The following is a 27,762-nucleotide window of genomic DNA, read 5'->3' on the forward strand; positions in this document are numbered from 1 at the left end:
TGTGGAGGTGCAGGTGAATTTGTGGTGGATATGGAAGGATCCCTTGGGGCCTTGGAGGGAAGTAAGGGGGGAGGTGTGGCCGCAAGTTTTGCATTTCTTGCGGTTGCAGGGGAAGGTGCCGGAAGTAGAGGTTGGGTTGGTGGGGAGTGTGGACCTGACGAGGGAGTCACGGAGGGAGTGGTCTTTTAGGAACACTGATAGGGGAGGGGAGGGAAATATATTCCTGGTGGTGGGGTCCGTTTGGAGGTGGCGGAAATGACGGCGGATGATACGCTGTATATGGACGTTGGTGGGGTGGTAGGTGAGGACCAGTGGGGTTCTGTCCTGGTGGCAATTGGAGGGGTGGGGCTCAAGGGCGGAGGAGCAGGAAGTGGTGGAGGGCATCGTCGATCATGTCTGGGGGGAAATTGCGGTCTTTGAATTGGTCCTCCTGGGAGCAGATGCGGTGGAGACGAAGGAATTGGGAATATGGGATGGCATTTTTACAGGGGGCAGGGAACTCCTCTCTGCATACCTCAACACGGTCCTGTCCCCCTTAGTCCAAGAACTCCTTCCATATCTGCCACAAATTCACCTGCACCTCCACACACATCATTTATTGCATCTGCTGCACCCGATGTGGCCTCCTCTATATTGGGGAGACAGGCCGCCTACTTGCGGAATGTTTCAGAGAACACCTCTGGGACACCCGGACCAACCAACCCAACCACCCCGTGGCTGAACACTTTAACTCCCCCTCCCACTCCACCAAGGACATGCAGGTCCTTGGATTCCTCCATCGCCAGACCATAGCAACACAATGGCTGGAGGAAGAGCGCCTCATCTTCCGCCTAGGAACCCTCCAACCACAAGAGATGAACTCAGATTTCTCCAGTTTCCTCACTTCCCCTCCCCCCACCTTGTCTCAGTCCCAACCCTCGAACTCAGCACTGCCTTCCTAACCTGCAATCTTCTTCCTGACCTCTCCGCCCCACCCCCACTCCAGCCTATCACCCTCACCTTGACCTCCTTCCACCTATCGCATTTCCAACGCCCCTCCCCCAAGTCCCTCCTCCCTACCTTTTACCTTAGCCTGCTGGACACACTTTCCTCATTCCTGAAGAAGGGCTTATGCCCGAAACGTCGATTCTCCTGCTCCTTGGATGCTGCCTGACCTGCTGCGCTTTTCCAGCAACACATTTTCAGCTCTGATCTACAGCATCTTTCTCCTCTTCATTCAGTCCTAGCCTCACATCACATTATTCATAACTGAATTATCATTGCTCCACAACCCTTACTCTTGACCCGGCACCTTGACCTAAGCCCTTACCCTAAAAAGACCTTTGACCTTTTCCTCCACCTTCCCTGACACCTGCTCTGCTATCTATCCTGTCCCTGTTTCCAGTGAGGCCTTGTTGGCTGGAGTCACGGTTGGCAGTGAGCATGCTGATGAATGGGGAAGGAGGTTGGAAGAGGGCGATGTTCAATTGCCAAAGAGAACGCAAAACTAGAACGTTCTTGTTGAGAGCATTCTCTGATGCAGAGGGCAGATTTCACATAACAATAGTAACTTTGATCTGGGCAACTTAAGTTGTTGCAGCAGTAAATGGAGTGAACTCTGAATGGGAATGTGAGTCAGGAAGGGCATATGACTGCAAAGGAACAGTTTCTCCCAGTGAGTTTGTACAGCAAAACATTCCTGTCCTTACTCCCTATCACTCTTCATCAATTCCCCACTTCAGTCTCACCCTCCCTACATTGTATCTATTGGCTATGGGGTAACTTGGGTGAGTTTACGCATTCAGTTTGAGTTCTTTTGTCTTCTGACAGGACTTCAGAAGAGTTGCCCTGGGGGCTGTTGATGGTGAAGCATGCCCTGTGCTGGACCGAGAAGTAGTCACTGTCATCCTGTGTGCTGTCTCTGAGCTCCTTGATCTCCACCAGGAAATACTGCAGGAGTTGGAACAGAGTGTGACTGAATGGTACATCGATAATCCCCCATCCCTATTGGAAGCCTCGCTGTGGGGGATGGTGGGAAACTAACTCTTGGGTGGAGGAGAAACGAGGTTCTTGCATGTTGTCACATGCTTTACTGTTTAATACCATTTTCCCGAGGGGTTCGGAGGTCACCCCGCTTGTTCAGGAGGCTAAATTAAAAATAATTGGCTGGCTTTCAGGTCTGTAGGAAATGATGGAAAGAGACAAGAAACACAAAGATGTTAATTTGCAATATGAAGGTGCAGCAGGGAACGGGTAGGTACATTGTCATCACCTACCGCCAGAGTTCCAGATACCACACCCTGGCCTCAGCAGAGTATCTAGTGTCATAGGCCCTCGCCCCTTCAATAGGCAGTTTGTGCAAGGGAGTGTTGGCACAACAGGGTGTCAGGGCAAGGGGCGTTGAAGGGAATGGGGTGTCTTCGTTTTTTATGATGAAATTTGCTGATGGTAAAAGTTTGGTGCAAAGACAGGGGAGGAGGCTCTGGAGGGTTTAAGAGTAAATACATTTCAGCCAGCAGCGGAGATTTATCTCAGTTTGTTGACTAAGGCACACCAGGAAATTGCAGGGGTATTTGCAAAAAATGTCCATTTTATAGAATCCCGACAGTGTGGGAGCAGGCCATTCAGCCCATTGAGTCCACGCTGACCCTCTAAACAGCATCCCATCAGACCCCTCTTGCCAACCTATCCCTGTAACCCTGCATATCCCATAGCTAATCCACCTAGCCTGTATATCCCTGGATACTATGAGCAATTTAGCATGGTCAATTCACCCATCCTGCACAATTTTGGACTGTGGGAGGAAACCAGAGCACCTCGGGGAAACCCACACAGATACATGGAGAATGTGCAGACTCCACACGGACATTGGCCCGAGGATGGAATTGAACTCAGGTTCCCTGTGCTGTGAGGCAGCAGTGCTCACTACTGGGTCACTGAACATTCTTCTATGAGCATTGAGAAATGCCAGAGACAGAAGACAGCAACTGTGACATTGGTATTCAAGAAGAGAGCAAAAGTTAAACCAGGAAGCCGCACCTAAACCGATTCAGATTCCAAGATATCAACTATAACTGAGGTAGGCAATTCTGAGGGACAGAATTAATCTGCACGTGGAGCATAAGAGATCAATCAAGAACAGTCAGTATGAGTTTGTGAAGGCAAGGTCATATCTGACCAATTTATAGAATCACAGCATGGAAACAGACCCTTCGGTCTAACATAATCCCAAACTAAACTTGTTCCACCTGCCTGCCTGCTCCTGGCCCATACCCCTCAAAACATTCCCTATTCATCTACTTATCTAAGTGTCTTTTCAACATTGTAACTGTGCCTGCATCCTCAGGAACTTCATTCCACACCCTTCTGTGTAAAAAAAAAATTGCCCCTCATGTCTTTTTTAAATCTCTCTCCTGTCAACTTAAAAATATCTCCCGTGGTCTTGAAATCCCCCACCCTACGGGAAAAAAAACACCTACCATTAACCCTATCTATAAACCCCATGATTTTAGAAACCTACTAAGGTCACCTCTCAATGCTGTACCCTCCAGTGAAAAATATCCCAGCCTTTCTTTATAGCACAAATTTTCCATTCCCAGCAAAGTTCCGTTGAAGCCTCTCAAACTTAATAATAATATCCTTCCTAAACAGGATGACCAGAACTGGACGCAGTACTCCTGAAGAGGCCTCACCAATGTCCTCAATGTGACTTCCCAACTCAAATATTCAAAAGACTGAGCAATGAAGGCAAATGTGCTAAATGCCTTTTTAAACCACTCTATCTATATGTGATGCAAACTTCAAAGAATTATGTATCTGAATCTCTAGGTCCCCCTGTTCTACAACAACACCCACAGCCTACCATTAATTATATATGTTCTGCCCCTCTTTTTGTACCAAAATCCAATACTTCAAATTTATCCAAATTGAACTCTGTCTACCAGATTTTCAGCTTATTGACCCACTTGATCAACATCCCTTTGTAATTTTAGAAAACCGTTTTCGCTCTGTAATATGCCACCAGTTTTGGTGACGTCCGCAAATGTACTAACGATGCCTTCCAATTTCGCATTCAAATCATTTATGTAAATGACAAACACATCCCAGAACCAATCCCTGTGGAACACTGCTGGTGTCCAGTCTGAAAAGCAACCTTCTACCACCACTCTCTGTCTCCTGCCATTAAGCCAATTGGCAAGCTCACCCTGAATTCCATGTAAGCAAACTTTACAAGCTGGTCTACCATGCGGAATCTCTCAAAGGCTTTACTAAAATCCAAGTAAAAAACATCTACTACTCTGTCCTCATCATTGCTTTTGGAACTTCCTCAAAAAACTCAATCAAGTTTGTGAGAGATGAGTTCCCTTTCACAAAACCATGTTTACTATTCTCAATCAATTTTGTCCCTCTAAATGTTTACAAATCCTATCTTTTATAATCACCTCCAACAACGTACTCACGACCAAAGTCAGACCTACAGATCTGTCATTGCCCAGTTTCTCCTTACAACCCTTCTTAAACAAAGACAAAAAATTAGCCACTCTCCAGTCATCAGACACCTCCTCTGTAGTTATAGATGATATAAATATTTCTGGAAGGGGCCCTCAGTTTCTTCCCTTACTCACCACTATGTTCTGACATGCATTTGATCAGATTCCAATGATTTATCCACCTTTATATTTTATAAGATCTCCAGAACTTCCTCTTCTGCAATGTGAACTGATTTTAAAATATCAATATTTATTTCCCTAAATTTTATAGCCTCCGTTTCTTTCTCCACACTAAAGATTGATGCAAAATATTCATTTAATATCTCTGTGATCACCTGGGGTTCAACATAAAAATAACCTCTTTGATCTTTAAATGGCTATCTGTGGTTACCCTTTTACTCTTAATGTACTTGTAGAATCTCTTTGGATTACCCTTTATCTGCCAATGCTAACTCATTTGCTAATGCAAATCCCCTCTTTGCTTTCCTGATTTCTTTATTAAGAATACCCCTACACGCCATATATTGATTTACAGCTTCATTTAAACCCTGTTGTCTATGTCTAATATAAGATATTTTATTCTTGACTAGAATCTCAATATCTTCATCCATCCATTGTTCCTTATTCTTACCAGCCTTATCCTTCACTCTAAGAGAAACATAATGCCTCTGAACTCTCATCATTGCAATCTTGAAAACCTCACACTTGTCAGATGTCCTTTACCTGCGAACAGTTTACTGTCATTAACTTTTGAAAGTTTTTGTCTTGCATCATTAAAATTTACCTTACTCCAATTAAAATCTTTAACTTTTATGGAAGGCTTATCCTTTTCCATAAACCATTTTAAAATGAATAGAATTGTGACTCATAGTGTTCCCTGACTTCCACTTCAGTCACCTGCCCTGCCTTATTAAATCTCTCTCCTCTCGGGAAATGCAGAACAGAGATGTGGAGGCTGTTTAAGGAGCAACTGTTGCGAGTGTTGGATAACTTTGTCCCACTGAGACAGGCAAGGATTGGTAAGGTGAAGGAGCCTTGGGTGATAAAAGAAGAGGATCTTCTCAACAAAAGGGAGAAGGAAGCTTACTGAAGGTTGAGGAAGCAAGGATCTGGCACAGCTTTAGAGGATTACAGGGTAGCTTAGAATGATCTCAAAAATGGACTGAAGAGACCTAGAAGGGGATGCAAAAAAGCCTTGGCAGGAAGGATTAGGGAAAACCCAAAGGTATTCTACACTTACATGAGGAGTAAGAGAATGATTGGGAGTGGGTAGGATAGTGGTGGGAACTTGTGCCTAGAGTCTAAAGAGGTAGGGGAGGCCCTAAATTAGTTTTTTTGATTCAGCATCCACTAGAGAGAGGGGCCTTGTTGATAATGAGAACACCATGAACCAGGTTAATAGGCTTGAACAGATCAATATTAAGAAAGTGGGTGTGCTGGAAATTCTGGGAAGCATCAAGATGGATAAGTCCCCAGGGTTGGACCAGATAAATCCAAGGGTACTATGTGAAGCGAGGAATGAGATTTCTGTGCCTCTGGCGATGATCTTTGCATTCTCACTCTCCACGGGCAGTAGCACTGGGTGATTGAAGGAGGTGAATGTTGTTCCTCTGTTCAAGAAAGGGAATAGGGAAATCCCTGAGAATTACAGACCAGTCTGTCTTACGTCTGTGGTAAGCAAGGCACTGGAAAGGATTCTGAGACATTGTTTTTCCAAATAGTCATAAATCCTAAATTTGATTAAAGGTAGTCAGCATGAGGAGCAGGTTATGTCTCACAAGAGTTATTGAGTTCTTTGAGGATGTGACAAGTTGACAAAGGTTGAGCAGTGGATGTGGATTTCAGAAAGGCCTTTGACAAGGTTCCCCATGGTAGTCTTTTTCAGAAAGTTAGGTATGGGATACGGGAAATTCTGGATACAGAATTGGCTGGCCAATAGAAGCCAACGAGTGGCAGTGGATGGAAAGTATTCCGCCTGGGGGTAGGTGACCAGTGATGTCCCGCAGGGATCTGTTCTTGGGTCTCTGCTCTTTGTAGGTATTATAAGTTACTTGAATGGAGAAGTAGAAGGGTGGGCTAGTAAGTTTGCCGATGACACAAAATTGATGGTGTTGTAGATAGTGTTGAGGGCTGTTGCAGGCTACAACAAGACATTGACAGGACACAGAGCTGAGCTGAGAAGTGGCAGATGGAGCTCAATCTGGATAAATACAAAGTGATTCATTTTGGAAGGTCAAATTTGAATGCTGAATACAGGGTTAAATACAGGCTGAATACAGGATTCTTGGCAGTGTGAAACAGCAGGATCTTGGGGTCCATGTATATAGATCCCTCCATAGTTGATAGGGTTGTTAACAAGGCTTAATGTGTTTTGGCTTTCATTAACAGGGGGATTAAGTTTAAGAGCTGCGAGGTTTTGCTGCAGCTCTATAAAAACCCTGATTAGACCACACTTGGAATATTGTGTTCAGTTCTGGTCGCCTCATTACAGGAAGGATATGGATGCTTTAGAGACATTGCAGAGGAGATTTACTAGGATGCTGCATGGATTGGAGGGCTTGTGTTATAAAAAGAAGTGTTATATTGAGTGAGCTAGGGCTTTTCACACTGGAGAGAAGAAGGAAGAGAGGTGACTTGATAGATGTGTACAAGGCATAGATAGTATAGATGGCCAGAGACTTTTCCCAAGGGCAGAAATAGCTGTCATGAGGGGTCATAATTGTAAGGTGATTGGAGGAACGTTATAGGGGAGTTGTGAGAGGTAGGTTCTTTATGTACAGAATGGTGGGTGTTTGGAATGCACTGCCAGTGGTGGTAATAGAGTCAGAGACATTAGGAACATTTAAGCGACTACTGGATGAGCACATGTAAATTGAGGGGTGTTTTTGCAAGGTTTGTGAAGGTTTTTAGCTCAGGTTGAGGTTTAGGGTGTAGGTTTGCTCGCTGATGTAGGTGAGGGGTGTGTAGGTTAGGTTGATCTTAGAGTAAGGTAAATGCTCAGCACAACATCATGGGCCGAAGGGCCTGTACTGGTCTATGTTCTGTTTTGCTAAAGAATTTTCTTGAACACATTTGACAAATTCTTCACCATCCAAACCTTTAACAATATTGTAGCCCCAGTCAATGTTTAGAAAATTAAAATTCCCCATTATTACAAACTTCTTATCCTTAAATATATCTGAGATCTGTGTACTATTTGTTTCTCAATTTCTCTGATCAAGGGTAATCTTTCTTATTTCTAATTTTTAATCTATATATTTTCACTGGGTGATTTTTCAGAAATAACTTCTCCAGTTATAGCCGTTATACTGTCTTTAATCAAAAACACAATTCTCCCTCCTTTCTTGCCTCCTTTTCTATCCTTCCTACAGTATCTAAAATCCAGAATATTGAGCTGCCAGTCCTGTCTATCCCTCAGCCAGGTTTCTGTAATAGTTACGGTGTCCCAATCCCATGTTCCTAAACATGCCCTGAGTTCACCAGCCTTAGCTGTAAGACCCCTTGCATTGAAATAAATGCAACGTAATTCTTCAGAGTTACTATGTTCTCTGACTTTCTTTTGTCTTTCCTTTTCTAATTGACTTGCTCTTTTCACATTCAGAACCTTCCTCATCAATCATTCCATTTATACTGCTACTTAGAATTCCTCCAAACCTGAGCCCCTCAAACACTCTAACAGTATGAAGTCTCCCTTAATGGAAGTACTAAATCTCCATGCTAAGATATTGGTACCATTCCAGGTTTTTTATGTCCCAGAAGAGATTCCTGTTGTCCAAAAATTTGAATCCCTGAACAATACACTGCCTCTTCAGCATTGATTTATCTCCTTTCTTCTTTTGTTCCTTCCCTCTTTCGAGTTTGGCATCAGGAGTAAACTACTTTTAAGTTTCTGTTTTTTAATCTTTTACCTAACCTCTTATATTCAGTCTATAAAGCTTTAACTTTTCCAGAAAAATGTCATTTCTACCAATCTGTACAATAATTACTGGCTTCTGCCCTTGAACAATATGTTTGAAATGTTTAGAGATGTCCTTAATCTGAGCACCAGCGAAGTGACATACCATCATACATTTACGCTCACCACCACAGAATTTCCTGACAGGAGAGTCCCAATAACAATTATTCTTTTAAATTTTGTTAAACACTGCCTAACATAAGAGTCATTCCGACTGACTGCTCCTTCTAATTTCCTCTGAGAGATAATTCCTTTCAGCAGTCCCCAAAACTGAACGCCATCAGAGACTTCTGTACTATCTTCTTATGTATCCTGACAGTCACCCATCTATCTGACTGACCTTGATTTGTAATCACTTTTCTAAATTAACTAGCCATCTAAGTCTATGCCTTTTACATGCCTTCGATAACATTACGCCTAAAAAAAAGTCACTTTCAATAACACCTTACATATAAAATAAACTACCTTTCATTACCAACAGACAGTAATGATAAAAATGCAAAATATTTTTTAAAAAATCAAACATAAATCTTAAATGTAATGAATAACTTCGCTGATTCACTGAATTAAAATAATTACTATTCGATAAATTCCACAAATAAAAAAAATTGTTTCCAGAGCTGATCATGTGTATAAGTCACCAAAATGAAAACACAACTCTACTTTATAAAAAAAACTCCTCAGCCAGTCAAAAAAAACTCTTGCACTGTAAAAACAACTCTCCTCAAAACGTATTTTTTTTAAGCTTCTAAATTAGAGAGAAAAAAATCAACCATTTACTGTAGGCCTCTGAAAAAAACTTGTTAAAGTCTGTTTTGAAAAAAAAACTTGCATTGGTTTTTCTTGATTGCTAAAGAAAGAAAATAATTAAAAATCATGGACTTTGAGTCTACTTAGACTTCAGCAAGGCTTTTCGTATGGAAGTCAATCTGGATAAATGTGATGCACATGGACAGGACAAACAAGGCAAGGATCCTGGAAGGACCAAGGATCAGAGGGACCTTGGTGTGTGTGTGTGTGTACACAGGTAGATGGATAAAATGGTTACAAAGGCATATGATATACTTGCCTTTATATCCAAAGTAGACAAGCTGGAGGATGGAAGGACACAGAAAGCCAGGCAGCATCAGGAGGTGGAGAAGTTGATGTTTCTTCAGGATAGGAGGTGGCTGTAGGCAGGGTGGTGAAGGTGAAACTGCATAAGATGTTAGTTAGGCCACAGTGAGAGCATTGTGTGCAGTTCTGGAATCCACATTAAAGGAGGGACGCGATAGCACTAGAGAGGTTGCAGAGGAAATTTACCAGGGTGTTCCCTGGGCTGGATCGTTTCAGTTATGAAAAGAGTTTGGACAGGTCGGGGTTGTTTTCCTTAGAGCAGAGGAAATTGAGAAGGCACATGTTTGAGATGTAGGAGAAAGTGAGGACTGCAGATGCTGGAGAGTCATAGAGTTGTAAAGTGTGGCGCTGAAAGTACACAGCAGGTCAGGCAACATCCGAGGAGCAGGAGAGTCAACGTCTCGACCATAAGACCTTCATCATGATTGAAGTACATAAAATTATGACTGGCACAGATAGGCTAGACAGCAAGAAACATTTCCCCTTGATGGAAAGATCAATGACAAGCTGTCATAAATTTAAGGTAAGGTAGTGAGAGAATGTGAGGAAAAATGTTTTCACCCAGAGTGTGGTGGGAATCTGGAACTCACTGCCTGTGAGGGTGGTAGAAGCAGAATTCTCACTGAAGAAGCACTTAGATGTGTACTTACAATGCCAAGGCACACAAGGCTGATAGGCATGTGATGGAAAATGGGATTAGAGTAGTCAAACACTTGTTTTTGACAGGTCCTAACTCAACCGGCTGAAATTATTGTGCTGCTATTTGGGATATATGTGTAAAATGCATTGTACGTTGCAGTGAATGATGCAATCCATGTTATGGTGGACATCCAGGTATAAGTTATCCACATACGATACACTGTGTGCAACACAGTGTTGATTATGGGATATGACAGGGATATTTTGAGCAGGAAAGCAAACAAGAAACTGAAGAAAAAAATCAATGTATTTGAAATGTGATGCGAAGAGCAGTGTTACAAGGAATCAAGGCAGCATAAGCCAAACAGAAGTTTTGCATCCGATGAAAGAAAGGCCAAGCTTGCTGAAAACCATTTCCAAAAGAGCATTGTTACTGCTTTGACATGAGACTAGAGGATCCTGTGGCAAAATATTCATCAACACCATATTGGATTCCCTTGAAGAGAACTGGACACCAGAGAAGAATATAGATTGACAACAGCAAAGACTGGTGTGAAAAATCTAAAGAGGACCGTGTACAGTTTTATTTAACAAGGGATATAATTGCATTGGATGCAGTTCACTCCTATTATAAAGAGATGGTCTTACGGGGAAAGGTTTAGTAAGTTGGATTCTTTGGAGGCCAATCTTTGGGCTTTTGTGGAGCATGATAGGATAAATGCTGAGAATGTGTCTCTCTTCATGAGGGAATCTAGAACTAGGGGGCACAGTTTAAATGTACGGGGTCTCACTGTTAAGATGGAGAAAAGGAGGATTTAATCCTCTTCGAAAGCCATCAATGTTTGGAATTCTGTACCTCAGCGGAGACTGATTTGCAGCATATTTTCAAGACTGAGTTACGCAGATTTTTGATCGCCAAATGTTTATGGGGAATGGGCTTGAGGTGGAGTTAAGGTCAAGATCAGATCGGCCATAAGTGTGTTGAATGGCAGAACACATTCTAGGTGGTGTGTAACCTTTTCCAGCTCCCATCCCTCATGCTGTAATGGTCTTCAGGATGTAGGTTGTGGTGAAAAATTTGGGTGGGGAATGGCTAGATATGTTACTCCCCCATCCTCTACAATCCATCCACACATGACAGTATCAATAGGGATGATCACCACACAGTTCTGTGGAGATAAATTTCCACCCTCACATTAAGGATACCCTCCATTGCGTTGTGTGGCACAGAATAGGACAGACTTTGAGCAGATCTAGCAGTTCAAAGCTGGACATCCATCAGGTGCTATGGGTCATCCACAGCAGCAGAATATATAACCTCATGGCCCAGCATATCTTCCACTCAACCACTACATCAAAGAGATGTACAGATCAACCCTGATTCAAAGAAGAGTGCAGAGTTGGGTGGTGCATACCAGGGCGGCATGGTGGCTCAGTGGTTAGCACTGCTGCCTCACAGTGCTAGGGCCCTGGGTTCAATTCCAGCCTCGGGTGACTGTGCGTAGAGTTTGCACATTCTCCCCGTGTCTGCATGGGTTTCCTCCGGGTACTCCGGTTTCCTCCCACAGTCCAAAGATGTACAGGTTAGGTAAATTGGCCATGCTAAATTGCCCCACAGTGTTCAGGGATGTGTAGGTTAGGTGCATTAGTCAGGGGAAATGTAAAGTAATCGGGTAAGGGAGTGGGTGGGATACTCTTCGGAGGGTCAGTGTGGACTTATTGGGCCGAATGGCCTTTTCGTACTCTGTAGGGATTCTAAGTAGGGATCTTAAAAGTGAGGTGAAGCTCCAAGCACTTGTAGCGTGTTAAATACAAGAAGAAACATAAAGTGGTAGATGGAGCTAAAGATCTAACAATGCAGAGATCAGACCTAAGCTCTACAGTCCTACCATTGTCATGGAAAAATTAAAAACTTACTGCTAAAGGAGGCTCTCTAAGTATTTCCACCCTTGTTGTTGGGGTGCAAAAGATGAGGAGGCAAGAATTTACAGTAATCTTCAGCCAAAAATGTTGGGTGGATTATCCATCTCCGCTTCCTCCAGTGGTCCCCAGCATCACAGATACCAATGTTTGTCCAATTTGGTTCGTTCCACGTGATGTCAAGAAACAGTTGGAGAAACTGGATACTGTGCAGGATATGGACTCTGAAATCATTCCAGGAATAGCACTGCATTTCTGTGCTCCAGAACTCGCTGCATCCCGAGCCAAACTGTTCCAGTACAGTCACAACACTGGCATTTACCCAAGAATGTGGAAACTTGCCCAGGGATATCCTGTACCCAAAAAAATCCAATCAGACCAATTACTGCTCTATTCGTCTACTCTCAATCATCATTAAAGTGATGAAAGGTGTTGTTCATGGTGGTATCAAGCATCATTTGGAAATGAATACCTTGATTATTAATAGTGTGTTTGAATTCTAATCTCATTACAGCTTTGGTCCAAACATGGATTAAAGAGACAAACTCCAGGACTTAGTCATTGCTTATGACATCCAGGGCAGCATTTGACTGAATATGGCATCATGCAGTCCTTTGAAAATGGGAGTAAATGCATTTTAGGAGAAACTTTGTTGTTTGGAGTCATACATAGTGCAAAGGAAAATGTTTGTTGCTGTTAGAGGTTAGCCATGTCAGCTCCAGGACATCTCTGCAGGAGTTCCTCAGGGTAGTGTCCTAGGCCCAGCCTTCTTCAGCTGCTCCATCATAAGGTCAGAAGTGGGAGTGTTTACTGATGATTGCACAATGTTCAGTGCCATTTGCAACTGAAGCAGTCCATGTTTGAATGCAGCAAGACCTGAACAGCATCCAGGCTTAGGTTGATAAATGGCAACTTACATTTGTGCCACACAAGTGCCAGGTAATGACCATCAGCAACAAAACAGAGTCCAATCATCTCCCCATTGATGTTGAATAGTGTTGCCCCACTATCAATATCCTGAGGGTCACCATTGACCAGAGACTGGCCATATAAATTCAGTAACTCCAAGAGCAGGTCAAAGACTGGGAATTCGGCAGCAATAATTCACTTCCTTCTCAGTTCTTGGTACAAGGGAACAAATCAGGAGTGTGATTTAATACTCCTCACTTGCCAGGATAAGACGCAGCTAAAACAACACTCAAGAAGCTTGACACCGTCCAGACCAAAACAGCCCACTTGATTGGCACCACATCCACTCCCTTTACCACTGATGCTCGGTATGTCAGTGTGTGCCATCTGTATGATCTATAAAATGCACTGCACAAATTCAATAAAGCTTACTCCAATAGCAGTTTCCAAATCTACAGCTACTTTCACCCAGAAGGACAAGGGCAGCAGACACATGGGATACTACTGCTCTAAGTTCGCCCCAGGCTATACATCATCCTGACATGGAACATTATTACTGTTCCTGACCTGTCGCTGGATCAAAACCCTAAAATCCCTTCCAAGGGAGTTCCTGCACAGATCAAGAGACTCACCAACAAAAATCTAAAGGCTATTAGTGATGGGCAAGTATTGCAGTGGCACTGACATCCTGTGAACAAAGCACTTTAAACAGGACCATAACATGTTGGATTGAGTGGGGAATCCTGAGAATGGCGAGGGTTATACGGGGGTATGGGGTGGGGAAGATGGAGTTTGGTGTGCGATGGTGGTGATGGTGAACCAAGAGTGACTGCTGCATTATCTGACTGAGTCCATACCTTTCTACCATCAGGGAGCAGGCGGCTCCATGTTTGGCGCATGTGATCTTAGCCCGAGGGCCCAGACTGAGTGTGTACTCCAGGTATATTGAGCAATTTGAACATAACCTCGCAATCCTGGAACAATCCTGTAGCAACTCACGAGGGCTTTCCACAAGACTGCTGGAGTTTGAGGTAACATTCTGAGAATTGTCTCCCAGCAATTCACTCAAATCCTCAAAACCTTTTAACACCTTTATTAACCTTTACAGACATATGACATGTCTGCTTACCATCCACCTGCTCTTCCCGAGATCTGAACTAGCTCCCTTAACACTGTCATTGTCACTATCAGTTCTACTGAGATAAATCACTTCACGTTCCCAAAGCGAGAATTTTGTCATGTTTTAGCCCTTTTCACCATCTTAGCATCATCTCTTTGCAGCCTATGTTGCCATTTTACAGCATGAAATATTTCTCCTCCTGATGTGATGGAGTTGTTGGCTGGATGGAAAAAGAAGAGAAATGGTGATGTTGTCTTGATGGAGAGTGGGGATAAATGAGGAAGGTTGTTTGGATGAGCATTGGGGTAAACGAGAAGAGTTGGCTGGATGAAAATGGGATGGAAGTGGGTACTGCAGATGCTGGAGATCAGAGTCAAGATCAGAGTGGTGCTGGAGAAGCACAGCAGGTCAGGCAGCATCTGAGGAGCAGGAAAATTGATGTTTCGGGCAAAAGCTCTTCATCAGGAACCTGATTCCTGATCTGGGCTTTTGCCTGAAACATCGATTTTTTTTTCCTGCTCCTTGGATGTTGCCTGACCTGCTGTGCTTCTCCAGCACCACTCTAATCTTGTTTGAGTTTCAGGGTGAGTGAGGAGTATTGGCTGGATGGTTCCCTGGGGTGAGTGAGGAGTGGAGAATGGGGGTGTGTTGGCTGGATGGAGAATGGGGGTGAATGAGGAGTGTTAGCATGGAAGGGAAGAAGGTAAATGAGTGTTGGCTGGTTCTGAACAAGGTACCTAATGAATACCTTTAAAAAAACTGCGGATGCTGGAAATCAGAAACAAAAGCAGAAATTGCTGGAAAAACTCAACAGGTCTTGCAGAATCTGTGGAGCGAAAGCAGAGTTATTGTTTCAGGTCCATTCAGCTGAATGACAGAGAGGGTGTAGTTATGAAGAGAGGTTGAGTAGATTAGGATTATTTTCATTAAAAGGTTGAGGACCTGATTGAGGTCTACAAAATCGAGAGAGGTATAGACAGGGTGGATAGCAAGAAGTTTGTTTCCCAGAGTGGGGGACTTGGTTACTAGGCGTTATGAGTTCAAGGTTTGAGGGGAAAAATTTAGTGGAGATATGTGTGGAAAGTTTTTTACACAGGGTGGTGGTGCCTAGAACACATTGCTGGTAGAGGTGGTAGAGGTGGGCACAAACTGCTCCTTGGATGCTGCCTGAACTGCTGTGCTCTTCCAGCACCACTAATCCAGAATCTGGTTTCCAGCATCTGCAGTCCTTGTTTTTACCTTGTCATTTAAGATGTGTCTAGACAGATACATGAATGGGCAGGGAACAGAGGGATATAGATCCTTAGAAAATAGGCAGCAGGTTTAGATCGAGGATCTAGATCGGCGCAGGCTTGGAGGGCCAAAGGGCCTGTTCCTATGCTATAATTTTCTTTGTTTTTTTTTTCTTTGTTCACAATTGTTCACAATAATTAGCTGGTTGGGTAATGGTGATAAATGAGGAATACTGTTTGGATGCAGAATACGGGTAAATGGGGAGTGATAGCTGGACAGAGAATGGGATTAAAAATGGAGTGTTGGTTGGATGGTGACTGAGGGTAAATGAGGAACTTTGTAGGATGGCAATTGTGATAATGGAGCTTTGGCCAGTGGGTTATGGAGGAAATTGATGTTAGCTGAGTGAAGAATGTAGATAAATGAAGAGTGTCAGTTGGTGGGAAATGGGGGTAAAAGGGAATTGCAGACAGGATGGGGAATGGGGTAAATTATGAGTCCTGGCTGGTGGAGAATAGGGGAAAAACAACATGTTGACTGGATTGCAATGAGAGTAAATGACAGGTTTTGGCTGAATGGGGAATGGAGGCAAAGGAGGAGCGTTGTTTGGAAAGGGATTAGGGTAAATGAGGAGTATTGGCTAGGTGGAGAATTATCTTAAAATGGAGTGTTTGCTGGATGGCGAAATAAAGTAAATGAGGATGTTGACGGGATGGCAATTGGGATAGATGTGTACCATTGGCCAGTGGGCTATGGGTAAATGAATGTTGGCTGTGTGAGGAAAATGAATAAATGAGCGTTGGCTGGTGGAACACAGTAAGGCATGGATGTTTGTTGGAAAGGAAATTGGGTAATTTAGGAGCGCTGGCTGGATCAGAATGGGGTTAAATAATTATTGGCTGGATGGAGTATATATGGATAAATGAGCATTGGCTGGATGGAAAATGGGGGTAAAAAGGGAGTATTGGCTAGATGGAGAATGAATGTGTGGGCTAGATATGGAATGGTGTAAATTGGGAGTGTTGGTTGGATAGGGAATGAGGGGAAAGGGGTGTTGGCTGGACTAGGATATCGGGATAAAGGAGTGTTGGCTGGATGGAGCTGGGGGTAAATGACTAGTTGGCTAGACAGGAAATGGGGTAAGAAAGGAGGTTTTGATTGGGGAATGGTGGTAATTGAGTATTATTTTGATGGGCATTAGGGATAAATGAGTGTTAACTGGATAGAGAATGGGGTTAAACTGGTACTGCTCATTGTGTGTTGAGTGGTGGTAAATTGCTATTGACTGGGTGTAAAAAGAGGATAAATGAGGAGAGTTGGCTATGTAGGTGAATGGGCTAAATTGCTGGTAAAGAGAATTGTTGGTTGGATGGGGAATGTGGTTGGAAGAGGAATGTTGGCTGGATATGGAATCGGGGTAAATGAGTGGCATGCTGAACTGGGGGTAAATGAAGAGCATTGCTGGATTGGGATTAGGGAGTGATTGAGGAGTATGGGGAATGTAGATAAATAAAACATGTTGACTGGTCAGGAGAGGGAATAAGTGTGGAGTGTTGGTACCGAGGGAAAGAGAGTGAATGAGTGTTGGCTGGTTATGAAAGGGGGTATCTGAGGCTGTTGGGAATGAGAGGTAAATGTGGTGCGTTGGCTGGATCGGCAATAAGGATAAAAGAAGAGTGTAAGATGGAGGGGGAATGGTGCCAAATAAGATGCATTGGGAAAAGAGGGTGTTAGAGGAGTGTTGGCTGGATGGAGGTATATTAAGAGTGTTGGCTGGGTTCGTTATTAGGGTCAATGAGGTGTATTTGCTGGGTAGGAAATGGGATAAATGTTTATTGGCAGAATGCTGAATGGGGTAAATTAGTGTTGGTTGGGTGGGGATAGGCAGTAAATGAGGAGTGTTGGCTGGGGGGAGAATGGGTGCATTTGTGTGGAGAAACATTTATCCAGGGTTAGGGTTTAATGAGAATGTGTAGTTTGCTGCTACAGGCAGTGGTTAAAGTGAATCTTATTATCACATTTAAGGTGTAGCTAGACAGGAATATGAGGGACAACAGAATTGAGGATTGCACTGACTGAGTCACGGTTGGGAGGATGGGAACAGGCTCAAAAGGAGCATATGTGGTCTTTCTCAGTACTGTATGTCTGATGTAATTCTATGTCAGTATTGTTTAAACCTTGAGCAAGTTATTGTCACAGGCATCGAACAGGGATGATTCCAGAACTGAACCCTGTGGGACTCCGTACCCACTTCTGTTTACTTCTGAAATATTGCTCTGAAATTTGTTCTCCTGTCTGATGCATTAGTGCAGTTTACTCACCCTCCTCCCTTTTCACCCTCTTTATCTCCTGGAGCAAATTCCTATGTGTTACTTTGTCCAAGACTTTCCTAGTGTGCATGTACACCACATCCACTCCATTTCCCATCTACAGTGTTGTTACTTCCTTCAAGAATTCCATCGTGTTTGCCAGATTTTCTGTTTTAAAATCTCCTTTGGCAGTTTCTAATTCCCTTCTCTTTCTCATAATGCATTGTCATGTAGCCCTTAATCAAAGACTTGAAAGTGATGCCTCTCACAGACGTGAAGTTATTGATCTGATCATGTTGGGATTGACTCAGTCCCCAGAATGTCAGAGCAATATAAAACAGAGGAGCAGTTTGTGAGCATCATGTTTGTACCACTTCTTCAGAAAAACTTGCAATGTATTTCCTTTTTGAGTATTTATCCATTCTGTTGTGAACATTTCTATCTTTCTGACAACACATTTGAGATCAGCACAGTTCACTAACCCATTTGCCAGTGGAAACACATACTTATTCATTTACTCAAAGCCTATCATAATTTTGCATCAAAATCTCTCTACTTAAAAAATTGCAGCTCGTACAAAAATTGGTAAGGTAATTAACAGTAACCAGGAAGTGCAGTAAGTTATCAATAAACTGATCAGCTGGGCAGAAAACTGTCAATCGTAATTCAATATGAAGAAGTGTGGGGTGATGCGCTTGCTGGAAATCAAATGAGAGAATCCACAATTAATACTAAGAAATGTAGAGGGACATTGAATCCCTGACGGTAGCAGGGCAGGTAGAAAATTTGTTTAAGAAGCATGTGGAATCTCATCCTTACAGATAAGAGCAGGGAGGTTTTGCTGGAACTATTATATCACCGACTGAATAGTTCTGGGCACTACATTACAAGAAGTATGAAATCGCACTAAGTGAGGCCGCAGGGTAAATTTTCAAAGATGTAGCCAAGATTAGAGAATTGCTGCCATGAGGAAAAATTGGATTGGCCGGGATTTATTTCCTTGCTGCAGAGGAACTGAACAAAGTCGTGTCAAATTATGTATTACTTCATCCTATATTAAATTTCATGCGACCGTACATCTGACCAATCAGCTAAGGGAAACAGTTGCTTTCTATTCACCCTGTCCAAGCCCCTCCCAATCTTATACACCTCTATCAGGTCCCCCCAACCTGCTCCAAAGAAAATAACCTGAGCTCATGCAATCTGTCTTCGTAGCTGAAATTTTACATCTAAGGCAATATCCTGGTGAATCTCCGCTGCACTCCATACATTGCAATCACATCCTTTCTATAGTTTGATGACCAGAACTGCACATAGTACTTCAGCGGTGGTGTAACCAAAGTTCAGCTCCAACATGATCTCCCTGCTCTTATAATCTATACTGCAGCTGAAAAAGTGAAGTGTCCTGTATGCTTTCTTAATTATACTATTAATCACTCCAGTCACCTTCAGCGATTTGTGGATTGGCACCTCAAGATTCCTCTGTTACTCTGACCCTCCTAGTGTCCTGCTATTCATTAAGTAGTCCCTTGTCTTGTTCACTTTTAGAAAGTGTGTCATCTCTCATCTGTTTATATCCTCCTGTAACCTCAAACATCCCTTCACTGTCAGTCACCAGCCAATAATTGTGCCGTCCTCACACTAATCATCCCTCCCACGTTCTCATCTGCAGCTTTTCTGAAAAGTAAGGGACCCTGTGGACTCCAGCCACACAAACACGCTTCTCCATCTCCTGTCACTAAGCCAGTTTTGCTAATTTACTCCCATGAGCTTTTACTTTCTTTATCAGTTTCCATGTGAGGCCCTGTTAAAAGCCTTACTGGAATCCATGTAGACTACATCAGCTGCCTTACCCTCACCCAAGCACTTTGTCATCTCCCTGAAAAGTTCCACGAAATTTGGTAGGCATTGGTACTGGGACCTCAACTATTTATAATCCATATCAGTGACTCAGATGAAGGGACCAAAGTTTGGTTGCTGTGAATCAGCCATAATCATATTGAGATAAGACCCCAGAACACTGGAAGTTCATCTCGATTGCAAATCAAAACCCAACCTCGCTCTTAAGCAGCTCAAGGCTTAAGTCCTGGCAGGGGAGAGGGATGCAGCCAATGATCAGGAACCAAGATTTGTGAGTGGGATTGAAGCTAATCATTAACCAGGGGAGCTTTCTGCTTCTCAATCTGTCCATCATATCAGTCTGGATAGTTCTTCTCATGCTTTGACCCTTTGCTTTCCTTTCAGTTTAACTAACCTCAGCACCTTGGTGCATTTGACTACATTGAAACTGTTAGATGAGTCAAGTTGTCAATGTTAATTATCTCAAGTTTGCTTTGCATTCTGCAACTTTCTGCCTCTCAGCATATTCTGGATTAAGTTCCTTCCAGATTCAGTTATCTGCATAATAAACATAAAGTCCAGAGACTATAGCGTGTTTAATTGAAAGTTGAGATGCTGTTCCTTAAGGTTGCACTGGAGCAATGCAGCAGACCAAGGGCAGAGGTTCAGATATCCAAAGAGGGGTCACTCAGTCTCTGTTTGGTCTCTCAAATGTGGAAGAAATCACATTATGAGGTGTGAATCTAGTAAACCAGATTGAACAGAGCAACATAAATCATTGATCCACCTGGAAAGTGGGTTTTGGAGCTCTGAGTGAGGAGAGAAGGAATAAGGACAAACATTACTCATTCTTTATGAAAAGATGATATGGAAGGGGGTTGAGGTCTTGTGAGGTGATAGAGATGTTGACCAAGGTGTGGTGGAGGGAATGAAAATGGGGAGCAGAAGATGTGTTTGATGTGGCACCGTGCTGGATTTGCTTGTGGAAGTTGGTCAGGCAGAAAGTGAACAGATAGGAAATTCTATTCTGGGTCTGAGAGAAAAGAAGGTCATGGTGTTTCTCCAGATCAGTGGGGTCTGTGTTAATTGTGTTTCTTTATGTTTGTATTGTTTCTCTGGGTTTGTCTTTTAGTTGGTCTGTATTTGTGTTTGAGAGCTACTAGCGAGTTTCATTTTCCCTTCTTCTATAATGGGATGTGGGCAAGGCCAACATTTGGTACCCATCTGAACTGAATGACATGCTTATTCACTTTAGAGGAAAATTAAGATTCAGTCACATTGCAGTGAGTCTGGAGTCACGTGTAGGCCAGACCAGGTAAGGACAGCAGATGTCCTTTGAGGAAGTAAATCTGCTGTCATTAGTGAACCAGAGGGGTTCTTTTTACAACAATTGATGAATATTTCATGGGGCTGTTGCATAGGCTGTTTCCAATTCCAGATTTATTCAGTGAATTTGAATTCCACCAGATGCCATGGTGGGACTTGAACCTATATCACCAGGCACTGACATGGAGCTCTAATTACTGCTTGAGTCATATTATGATTATGCTACAATATGCTCCTGTGATATGCTATTTGTATTGCTGTTTCTGTGTGTGTCTTTGTGTTTGTGTGTCGGTTTTTGTGTCAGTTTTTCTTTTGGTCTGTATTGGTATTAGAATTTCTGTGGGTTATTGTCTCAGTGGGTCTGTGTTAGTGTTTCTGCACATCTGTGTTTGTATTAGGTGTTCCAGGAGTCTGTGTTGGTGCTAGTATTTCCATGGGGTTGTTTGTTTTGCTGTTTCTGTGAGACTGAAACTTTAGAATCCCTACAATGTGGAAACAGGCCACTTCGCCCAATAAGTCGACACCGACCCTCCGAACAGCATCCCAACCAGACCTATTCCCCTACTCTATCCCTGTCACTCTGTATTTCCATGGCTAATGCACTTAACTTACACGTCGCTGGATACAATGGGCAATCTATCTAACTTGCACAATGTGGGAAGAAACCAGAACACCCAGTAGAAAGCTGTACAAACACGGGGAGAATGTGCAAACTCCACACAGACAGTTGCTTGAGGGTGGAATCGAATCCAGGTCCCTGGTGCTGTGAGGCTTTTGTGTTATTCTGGATTTGTGTTAGTGAGTGTTTATATGGATCTGTGTTCGTATTACTGTTTCTATGGGTCAGTTTTTCTGTTTGTGTTCCTGTGTGTAAGCATTTGAGTTACTGCTTCTGTGGATCTTTGTTTGAGCTGATGTTTCACTTGGTCAATATTTTTATTAGTGTTTTTTTGTGGGTTTGTTGTGTTTCAGTATTTCTGGGTCACTGTGTTGCTGATTCTGAGTCTGTATTTGAGTCAGTATTCTTTGTCTTAATGGTAGTGTTGCCGTTTCTGTGCGTATGTACAGTAATGCAGTTTTGCTGAGGGTTTGCATTATATTTCAGTTTGTGTGTGGAATTGTGTTTGTGTTTCTGTGTGTCTGTGTTTGTGTTGCTGTCTCTGTGCATCTATGTTTAAGTTAGTATTTCTGTGGATCCGTATTTGAATTTGCATTTCTGCTTTTGTGGGTTAGTGATGGAGTTACTGGAAGTGGACCAGTATTGTGCTTCAGTATTTCTATTGGTCTGTTTTAGTATTACTGTTTCTGTGTATCTGCTTTTATGTTTTCTGCCTCTGCTTTTTCACTTGATTTGTTGTGGTCATATGTACTCAAATATAGTGAAAAGCTCTGTTTGTGAGCAGTATAGACAGATCATAGTAAGCAAGGACATACCAAGCAGAAACTGCAGCACGAACGCAGACCTACAGAAAGTGCAACACTAACACTGACCTGGTGGTTTGATCTGGGATCATGACATAATTTGAGACTTCATCTAGGATATTAACATAATTTGGGGACTCCTGTGGGATTTCAAATAGATAGACAAATTAGTTAGATTTGCTGAATTTTAAACTGGATAAGATTTTTAGCCAGAATGAAGCATATAAATTACACTGCTCAGAAGGTGTACAAAGTAGTACATGAATAAGGTCAACACTATTTGAAGTTAGAGAGTCCATTCATCAGCAGGAAAGAAGCTGCTCTTGAACCTGATGGTGTGTGTGTGTCCAAGCTTCTGTATATTCTGCCCAATGGAAGAAGCTCTAAAAGAGCTTTACCAGCATGAGATGATGTTGGCAGCCTTTCCGTGGCATAAGAAATGTAAGTGGAGTCGATGGATGGAAGGTTGGCTCCCGTGATGGTATGTGCTGTTGTCACAACCTTCTGAAGTTTTATCTGGTCCGGGACAAAGCATTCACTGTACCAGGCCGTTATGCACTCAGTATGCTTTCTATGGTTTACCTGTAAATGTTGATGACAGTCCGTAGGGACATGCCGAATTTCTTCAGCCACCTGAGGAAAAAGAGGTGTTGTGCCTTCCTGACCACAGCATCTACATGAGAAGTCCAGGACAGGTTTCTGGTTTTTGTCACTCCTTGGAACTTGACGCTCTTAACCTGTTCAACCTCAGCTCCATTTCAGTTAGTGTTGCGGTTTCTGTGGGTCTGTGTTCATGTTGCAGTTTCTGTGGGTCTGTGTTCGTGTTGCAGTTTCTGTGGGTCTGTGTTCATGTTGTAGTTTCTGTGGGTCTGTGTTCATGTTGCAGTTTCTGTGGGTCTGTATTCGTGTTGCAGTTTCTGTGGGTCTGTGTTCATGTTGCAGTTTCTGTCGGTCTGTGTTCATGTTGCAGTTTCTGTGGGTCTGTGTTCGTGTTACAGTTTCTGTGGGTCTGTGTTCATGTTGCAGTTTCTGTGGGTCTGTGTTCGTGTTGCAGTTTCTGTGGGCCAGTGTTAGTGTTGCAGTTTCTGTGGGTCTGTGTTCATGTTGCAGTTTCTGTGGGTCTGTGTTTGTGTTGCAGTTTCTGTGGGTCTGTGTTTGTGTTGCAGTTTCTGTGGGTCTGTGTTAGTGTTGCAGTTTCTGTGGGTCTGTGTTCGTGTTACAGTTTCTGTGAGTCTGTGTTTGTGTTGCAGTTTCTGTGGGTCTGTGTTAGTGTTGCAGTTTCTGTGGGTCTGTGTTCGTGTTACAGTTTCTGTGAGTCTGTGTTCGTGTTGCAGTTTCTGTGGGTCTGTGTTCGTGTTGCAGTTTCTGTAGGTGTGTATTCGTGTTGCAGTTTCTATGGGTCAGTGTTTGTGTTGCAGTTTCGGTGGGTGTGTGTTAGCTGTTGCAGTTTTTAGGGGTTTGTGTTTGTGTTGCAGGTTCTGTAGGTGTGTGCTCGTGTTGCAGTTTCAGTAGGTCTGCGTTTATATTGCAGTTACTGTAGGTTTGTGTTCATGTTGTAGTTTCTATGGGTCTGTGTTTGTGTTGCAGTTTTCTGTGGGTCTGTGTGCGTGTTGCAGTTTCTGTGGGTCTGTGTTGTTTATGTTGCAGTTTCTGTGGTTCTGTGTTCATGTTGCAGTTTCTGTGGGTCTGTGTTAGTGTTGCAGTTTCTGTGGTTCTGTATTCGTGTTGCAGTTTCTGTAGGTGTGTGTTCGTGTTGCAGTTACTGTAGGTTTGTGTTCGTGTTGTAGTTTCTGTGGGTCTGTGTTTGTGTTGCAGTTTCTGTGGGTTTGTGTTTGTGTTGCAGTTTTCTGTGGGTTTGTGTGCGTGTTGCAGTTTCTGTGGGTTTGTGTTCGTGTTGCAGTTTCTGTGGGTCTGTGTTGTTCGTGTTGCAGTTTCTGTGGGTTTGTGTTCGTGTTGCGGTTTCTGTGGGTCTGTGTTAGTGTTGCAGTTTCTGTGGGTCTGTGTTCGTGTTACAGTTTCTGTGAGTCTGTGTTCGTGTTGCAGTTTCTGTGGGTCTGTGTTCGTGTTGCAGTTTCTGTAGGTGTGTATTCGTGTTGCAGTTTCTATGGGTCAGTGTTTGTGTTGCAGTTTCGGTGGGTGTGTGTTAGCTGTTGCAGTTTTTAGGGGTTTGTGTTTGTGTTGCAGGTTCTGTAGGTGTGTGCTCGTGTTGCAGTTTCAGTAGGTCTGCGTTTATATTGCAGTTACTGTAGGTTTGTGTTCATGTTGTAGTTTCTATGGGTCTGTGTTTGTGTTGCAGTTTTCTGTGGGTCTGTGTGCGTGTTGCAGTTTCTGTGGGTTTGTGTTCGTGTTGCAGTTTCTGTGGGTCTGTGTTGTTCGTGTTGCAGTTTCTGTGGTTCTGTGTTCATGTTGCAGTTTCTGTGGGTCTGTATTAGTGTTGCAGTTTCTGTGGGTTTGTGTTTGTGTTGCAGTTTTCTGTGGGTCTGTGTGCATGTTGCAGTTTCTGTGGGTTTGTATTCGTGTTGCAGTTTCTGTGGGTCTGTGTTGTTCGTGTTGCAGTTTCTGTGGGTCTGTGTTCGTGTTGCGGTTTCTGTGGTTCTGTGTTCATGTTGCAGTTTCTGTGGGTCTGTGTTGTTCGTGTTGCAGTTTCTGTGGGTCTGTGTTCGTGTTGCAGTTTCTGTGGGTCTGTGTTCGTGTTGCAGTTTCTGTAGGTCTGTGTTCGTGTTGCAGTTTCTGTGGGTCTGTGTTCGTGTTGCAGTTTCTGTGGGTCTGTGTTAGTGTTGCAGTTTCTGTGGGTGTGTGTTAGCTGTTGCAGTTTTTAGGGGTTTGTGTTTGTGTTGCAGGTTCTGTAGGTGTGTGCTCGTGTTGCAGTTTCAGTAGGTCTGCATTTATATTGCAGTTACTGTAGGTTTGTGTTCATGTTGTAGTTTCTATGGGTCTGTGTTTGTGTTGCAGTTTCTGTGGGTTTGTGTTTGTGTTGCAGTTTTCTGTGGGTCTGTGTGCGTGTTGCAGTTTCTATAGGTTTGTGTCCGTGTTGCAGTTTCTGTGGGTCTGTGTTCGTGTTGCAGTTTCTGTGGGCCTGTGTTCGTGTTGCAGTTTCTGTGGGTTTGTGTTTACAGTTTCTGTGGGTCTGTGTTTGTTTGGCTGATTTACCAATGGAAAAAGGAGTGATCTGTATTCTGGCCTAGGTCCGTGTTACTTTCTGTTGATAAACACTGGCACAGAGTTATTGCTAGTCAACTGCCCTTGTAGGGCCTCACGATCTGACTCCAGTTACTCTCCCTCAGTTAGGATTTGTTTCAGGTCACCTGGATTCCTCTTCCTTCAATTAACCCATTTCTGGCATTGCCATATTTAAGTGTGGCTGCTGCTTTCCTTCTTTTCCGACAGATATCTGGTTTCACTTGATACATGCCCACTCTATGTGCAACTCCTGAGATGTTGTTTGCAGTACTCACAGCCTGCTATGTTTCTCTGGGTCTGGATTTTTTTTTTGTGTGTCTGCATTTGTGTATCTTTTTCTTCTGAGAGTGATTGTTTGGAATCCCACGTTGATAATTTTTGTCATCTGTGTCAATCCTATGAAATGAGTTATTGGATATATTTTTGAGTGATTTTAATTGGTCTCTCTTCCCCTGTGTCATGGTTTCTAGATCCATCCTGATTCTAACAGGCTGACCGTAAAGCAATGTCTTTTCATGCTGTTACTGCGAGTCCCTCAGTATCACCTTTATCTGACAGGTGAGTACACTGTTGAACAGAATCGTGCCTCCTTTCTGCACATGCCATTCTCCTTCATTTTGCAATGGGACTGGAACATCCTGTTCTGAACCACGAAATGAAGGGAGCTGAAGACCACAAAACCATCGTGTGCTTGAGCAGAATTCAGTCATGTCAAGGCAACTGTTACAGGCGACGTTTGACTGTTGACTTCTGTTCTCGCTCATGTGACTCTTACAAATGCCATTCGTCAGTAAGTGATCCGCAACTTCATAAATTATTTTGATCTCAGACAAATAGAAGATCTTCATTCACTGCAAAAATAATTGTCCTGAATGTCATACTCCAATAGCGTTGCATGAAATCTCTGTAGATGACGGATGGACTAACATTCTCTCGGTCCAATATTTCCTTATTATTTTCAAATCCAAGTGATTTACAGCACTATTGAGTCCTTGAGTTCAACCCGGAGCAATCCAGTCAACTGCTCAGCAGTTCAGGACTGGTATTATGCGTGCAGGGATGGCTCTGTCTGTCACTAATTATCGAATCTCTTGTACTCATGTCCACACTTCCCTATGCCTTCCTGTGCAGCCCAGTCCCCTGCAGTGTGGTTGACACTTCTCCATCACTCTTTCTACCCTTCAACACTGGAACCTGATATGAGTGCCACAATTGCTGCACTGCCTGCTCAGAGACCACCACCCGTATACCTCCAATCCTGCCCCAACTCCCACCCCCCTGCTCTCTCATGCTGCAAGGTGACTACTTCCAGTAGCAACAATGGATATTCCTCAAGTTTTGGAATGCTGGAACAATTGGTACCTCATGAGGGGTGTGGTTTTCCAGGAAACACCTGAAGTTAAAATTGTAAAATATGGAACTGAGACTGTCAATTGTTCGGAGTGTTAGCTGCTTTATTTAACAATGCTTATTAATCTTTGGTTCTATTTAGCTATTAAGCTAGCAGTCAAACACTGCAAAAAATGCCTAACGGCAAACAACAATAAATAAAATACTAAAGATAACTGAGCACTAATACCTGAGTACTTGTCTGAATTCCTTCAAGTGATACCCACTATGCTGCTAATATGTTGCTTCACTAGCTTTGCCTCTGTGGCTTTTTGTGATACTTGCTACCATGTCTGCACTGTACTTAAATGATAAGTTTACTCTGTATCCAACCCTATGTTCTACCTGTTCTGTATCTAACCTCCATGTTATTTCTGTCCAGGGAATGTTTGAAAGTGGAAAATGTAGACTGTCTTTTACTTTGTGCAGCCAGCATTGTATATACCCTGGGAGTTGAGAGTGTGGTGCTGAAAAAGCACAGCAGGTTATCCAGCATCTGAGGAGCACGACAATCAATGTTTCGGGCAAGAGCCCTTTATCAGGAATCACTCCTGATGAAAGGCTTATGCCCGAAATGTCGATTCTCCTCCTCGGATGCTGCCTGACCTGCTGTGCTTTTCCAGCACCGCACTCTCAACTCTGATCTCCAGCATCTACAGTCCTCAATTTCTCCTCTACCCTGAGAGTGTTTGATGTGGACAATGTAGAGTGAGCTTGAGGGAATGTATGATTAACAGTAGGATTCTGGGAAACCCTGAGGATCAGACGGACCTAGGTGTGCATGGACACCGGTCCTTGAAGGTAAAAGTGGATAAAGTGATTAAGAAGGCAGAGAAATACTTGCCTTTACTATTCGAAGCATAGACTTCAAGAACAGGGAGGTTATGCTGTATAAAATGGTAGTCAGGCTAGAGTATTGTGTGCAGTTCTGGAATC

The 27,762-nt window shown here is 43.2% G+C and overlaps 1 protein-coding gene across 1 annotated transcript in view; it reads left to right on the plus strand.

Annotated features, from left to right (window-relative positions):
• The window catches only part of LOC140483946 (FYVE, RhoGEF and PH domain-containing protein 5-like), a 239,377-nt gene that overhangs the window by 133,717 nt on the left and 77,898 nt on the right, over window positions 1-27,762 (plus strand). The window contains exons 5-7 of the mRNA XM_072582811.1: window positions 1,810-1,961; window positions 13,880-14,039; window positions 25,908-25,995. Of these exons, the coding sequence (XP_072438912.1) occupies window positions 1,810-1,961; window positions 13,880-14,039; window positions 25,908-25,995 (400 nt within the window). The remainder of the gene's footprint in view (window positions 1-1,809; window positions 1,962-13,879; window positions 14,040-25,907; window positions 25,996-27,762) is intronic.

Source organism: Chiloscyllium punctatum, chromosome 12 (assembly GCF_047496795.1).
Source record: "Chiloscyllium punctatum isolate Juve2018m chromosome 12, sChiPun1.3, whole genome shotgun sequence".
NCBI classification, from domain to species: domain Eukaryota; kingdom Metazoa; phylum Chordata; class Chondrichthyes; order Orectolobiformes; family Hemiscylliidae; genus Chiloscyllium; species Chiloscyllium punctatum.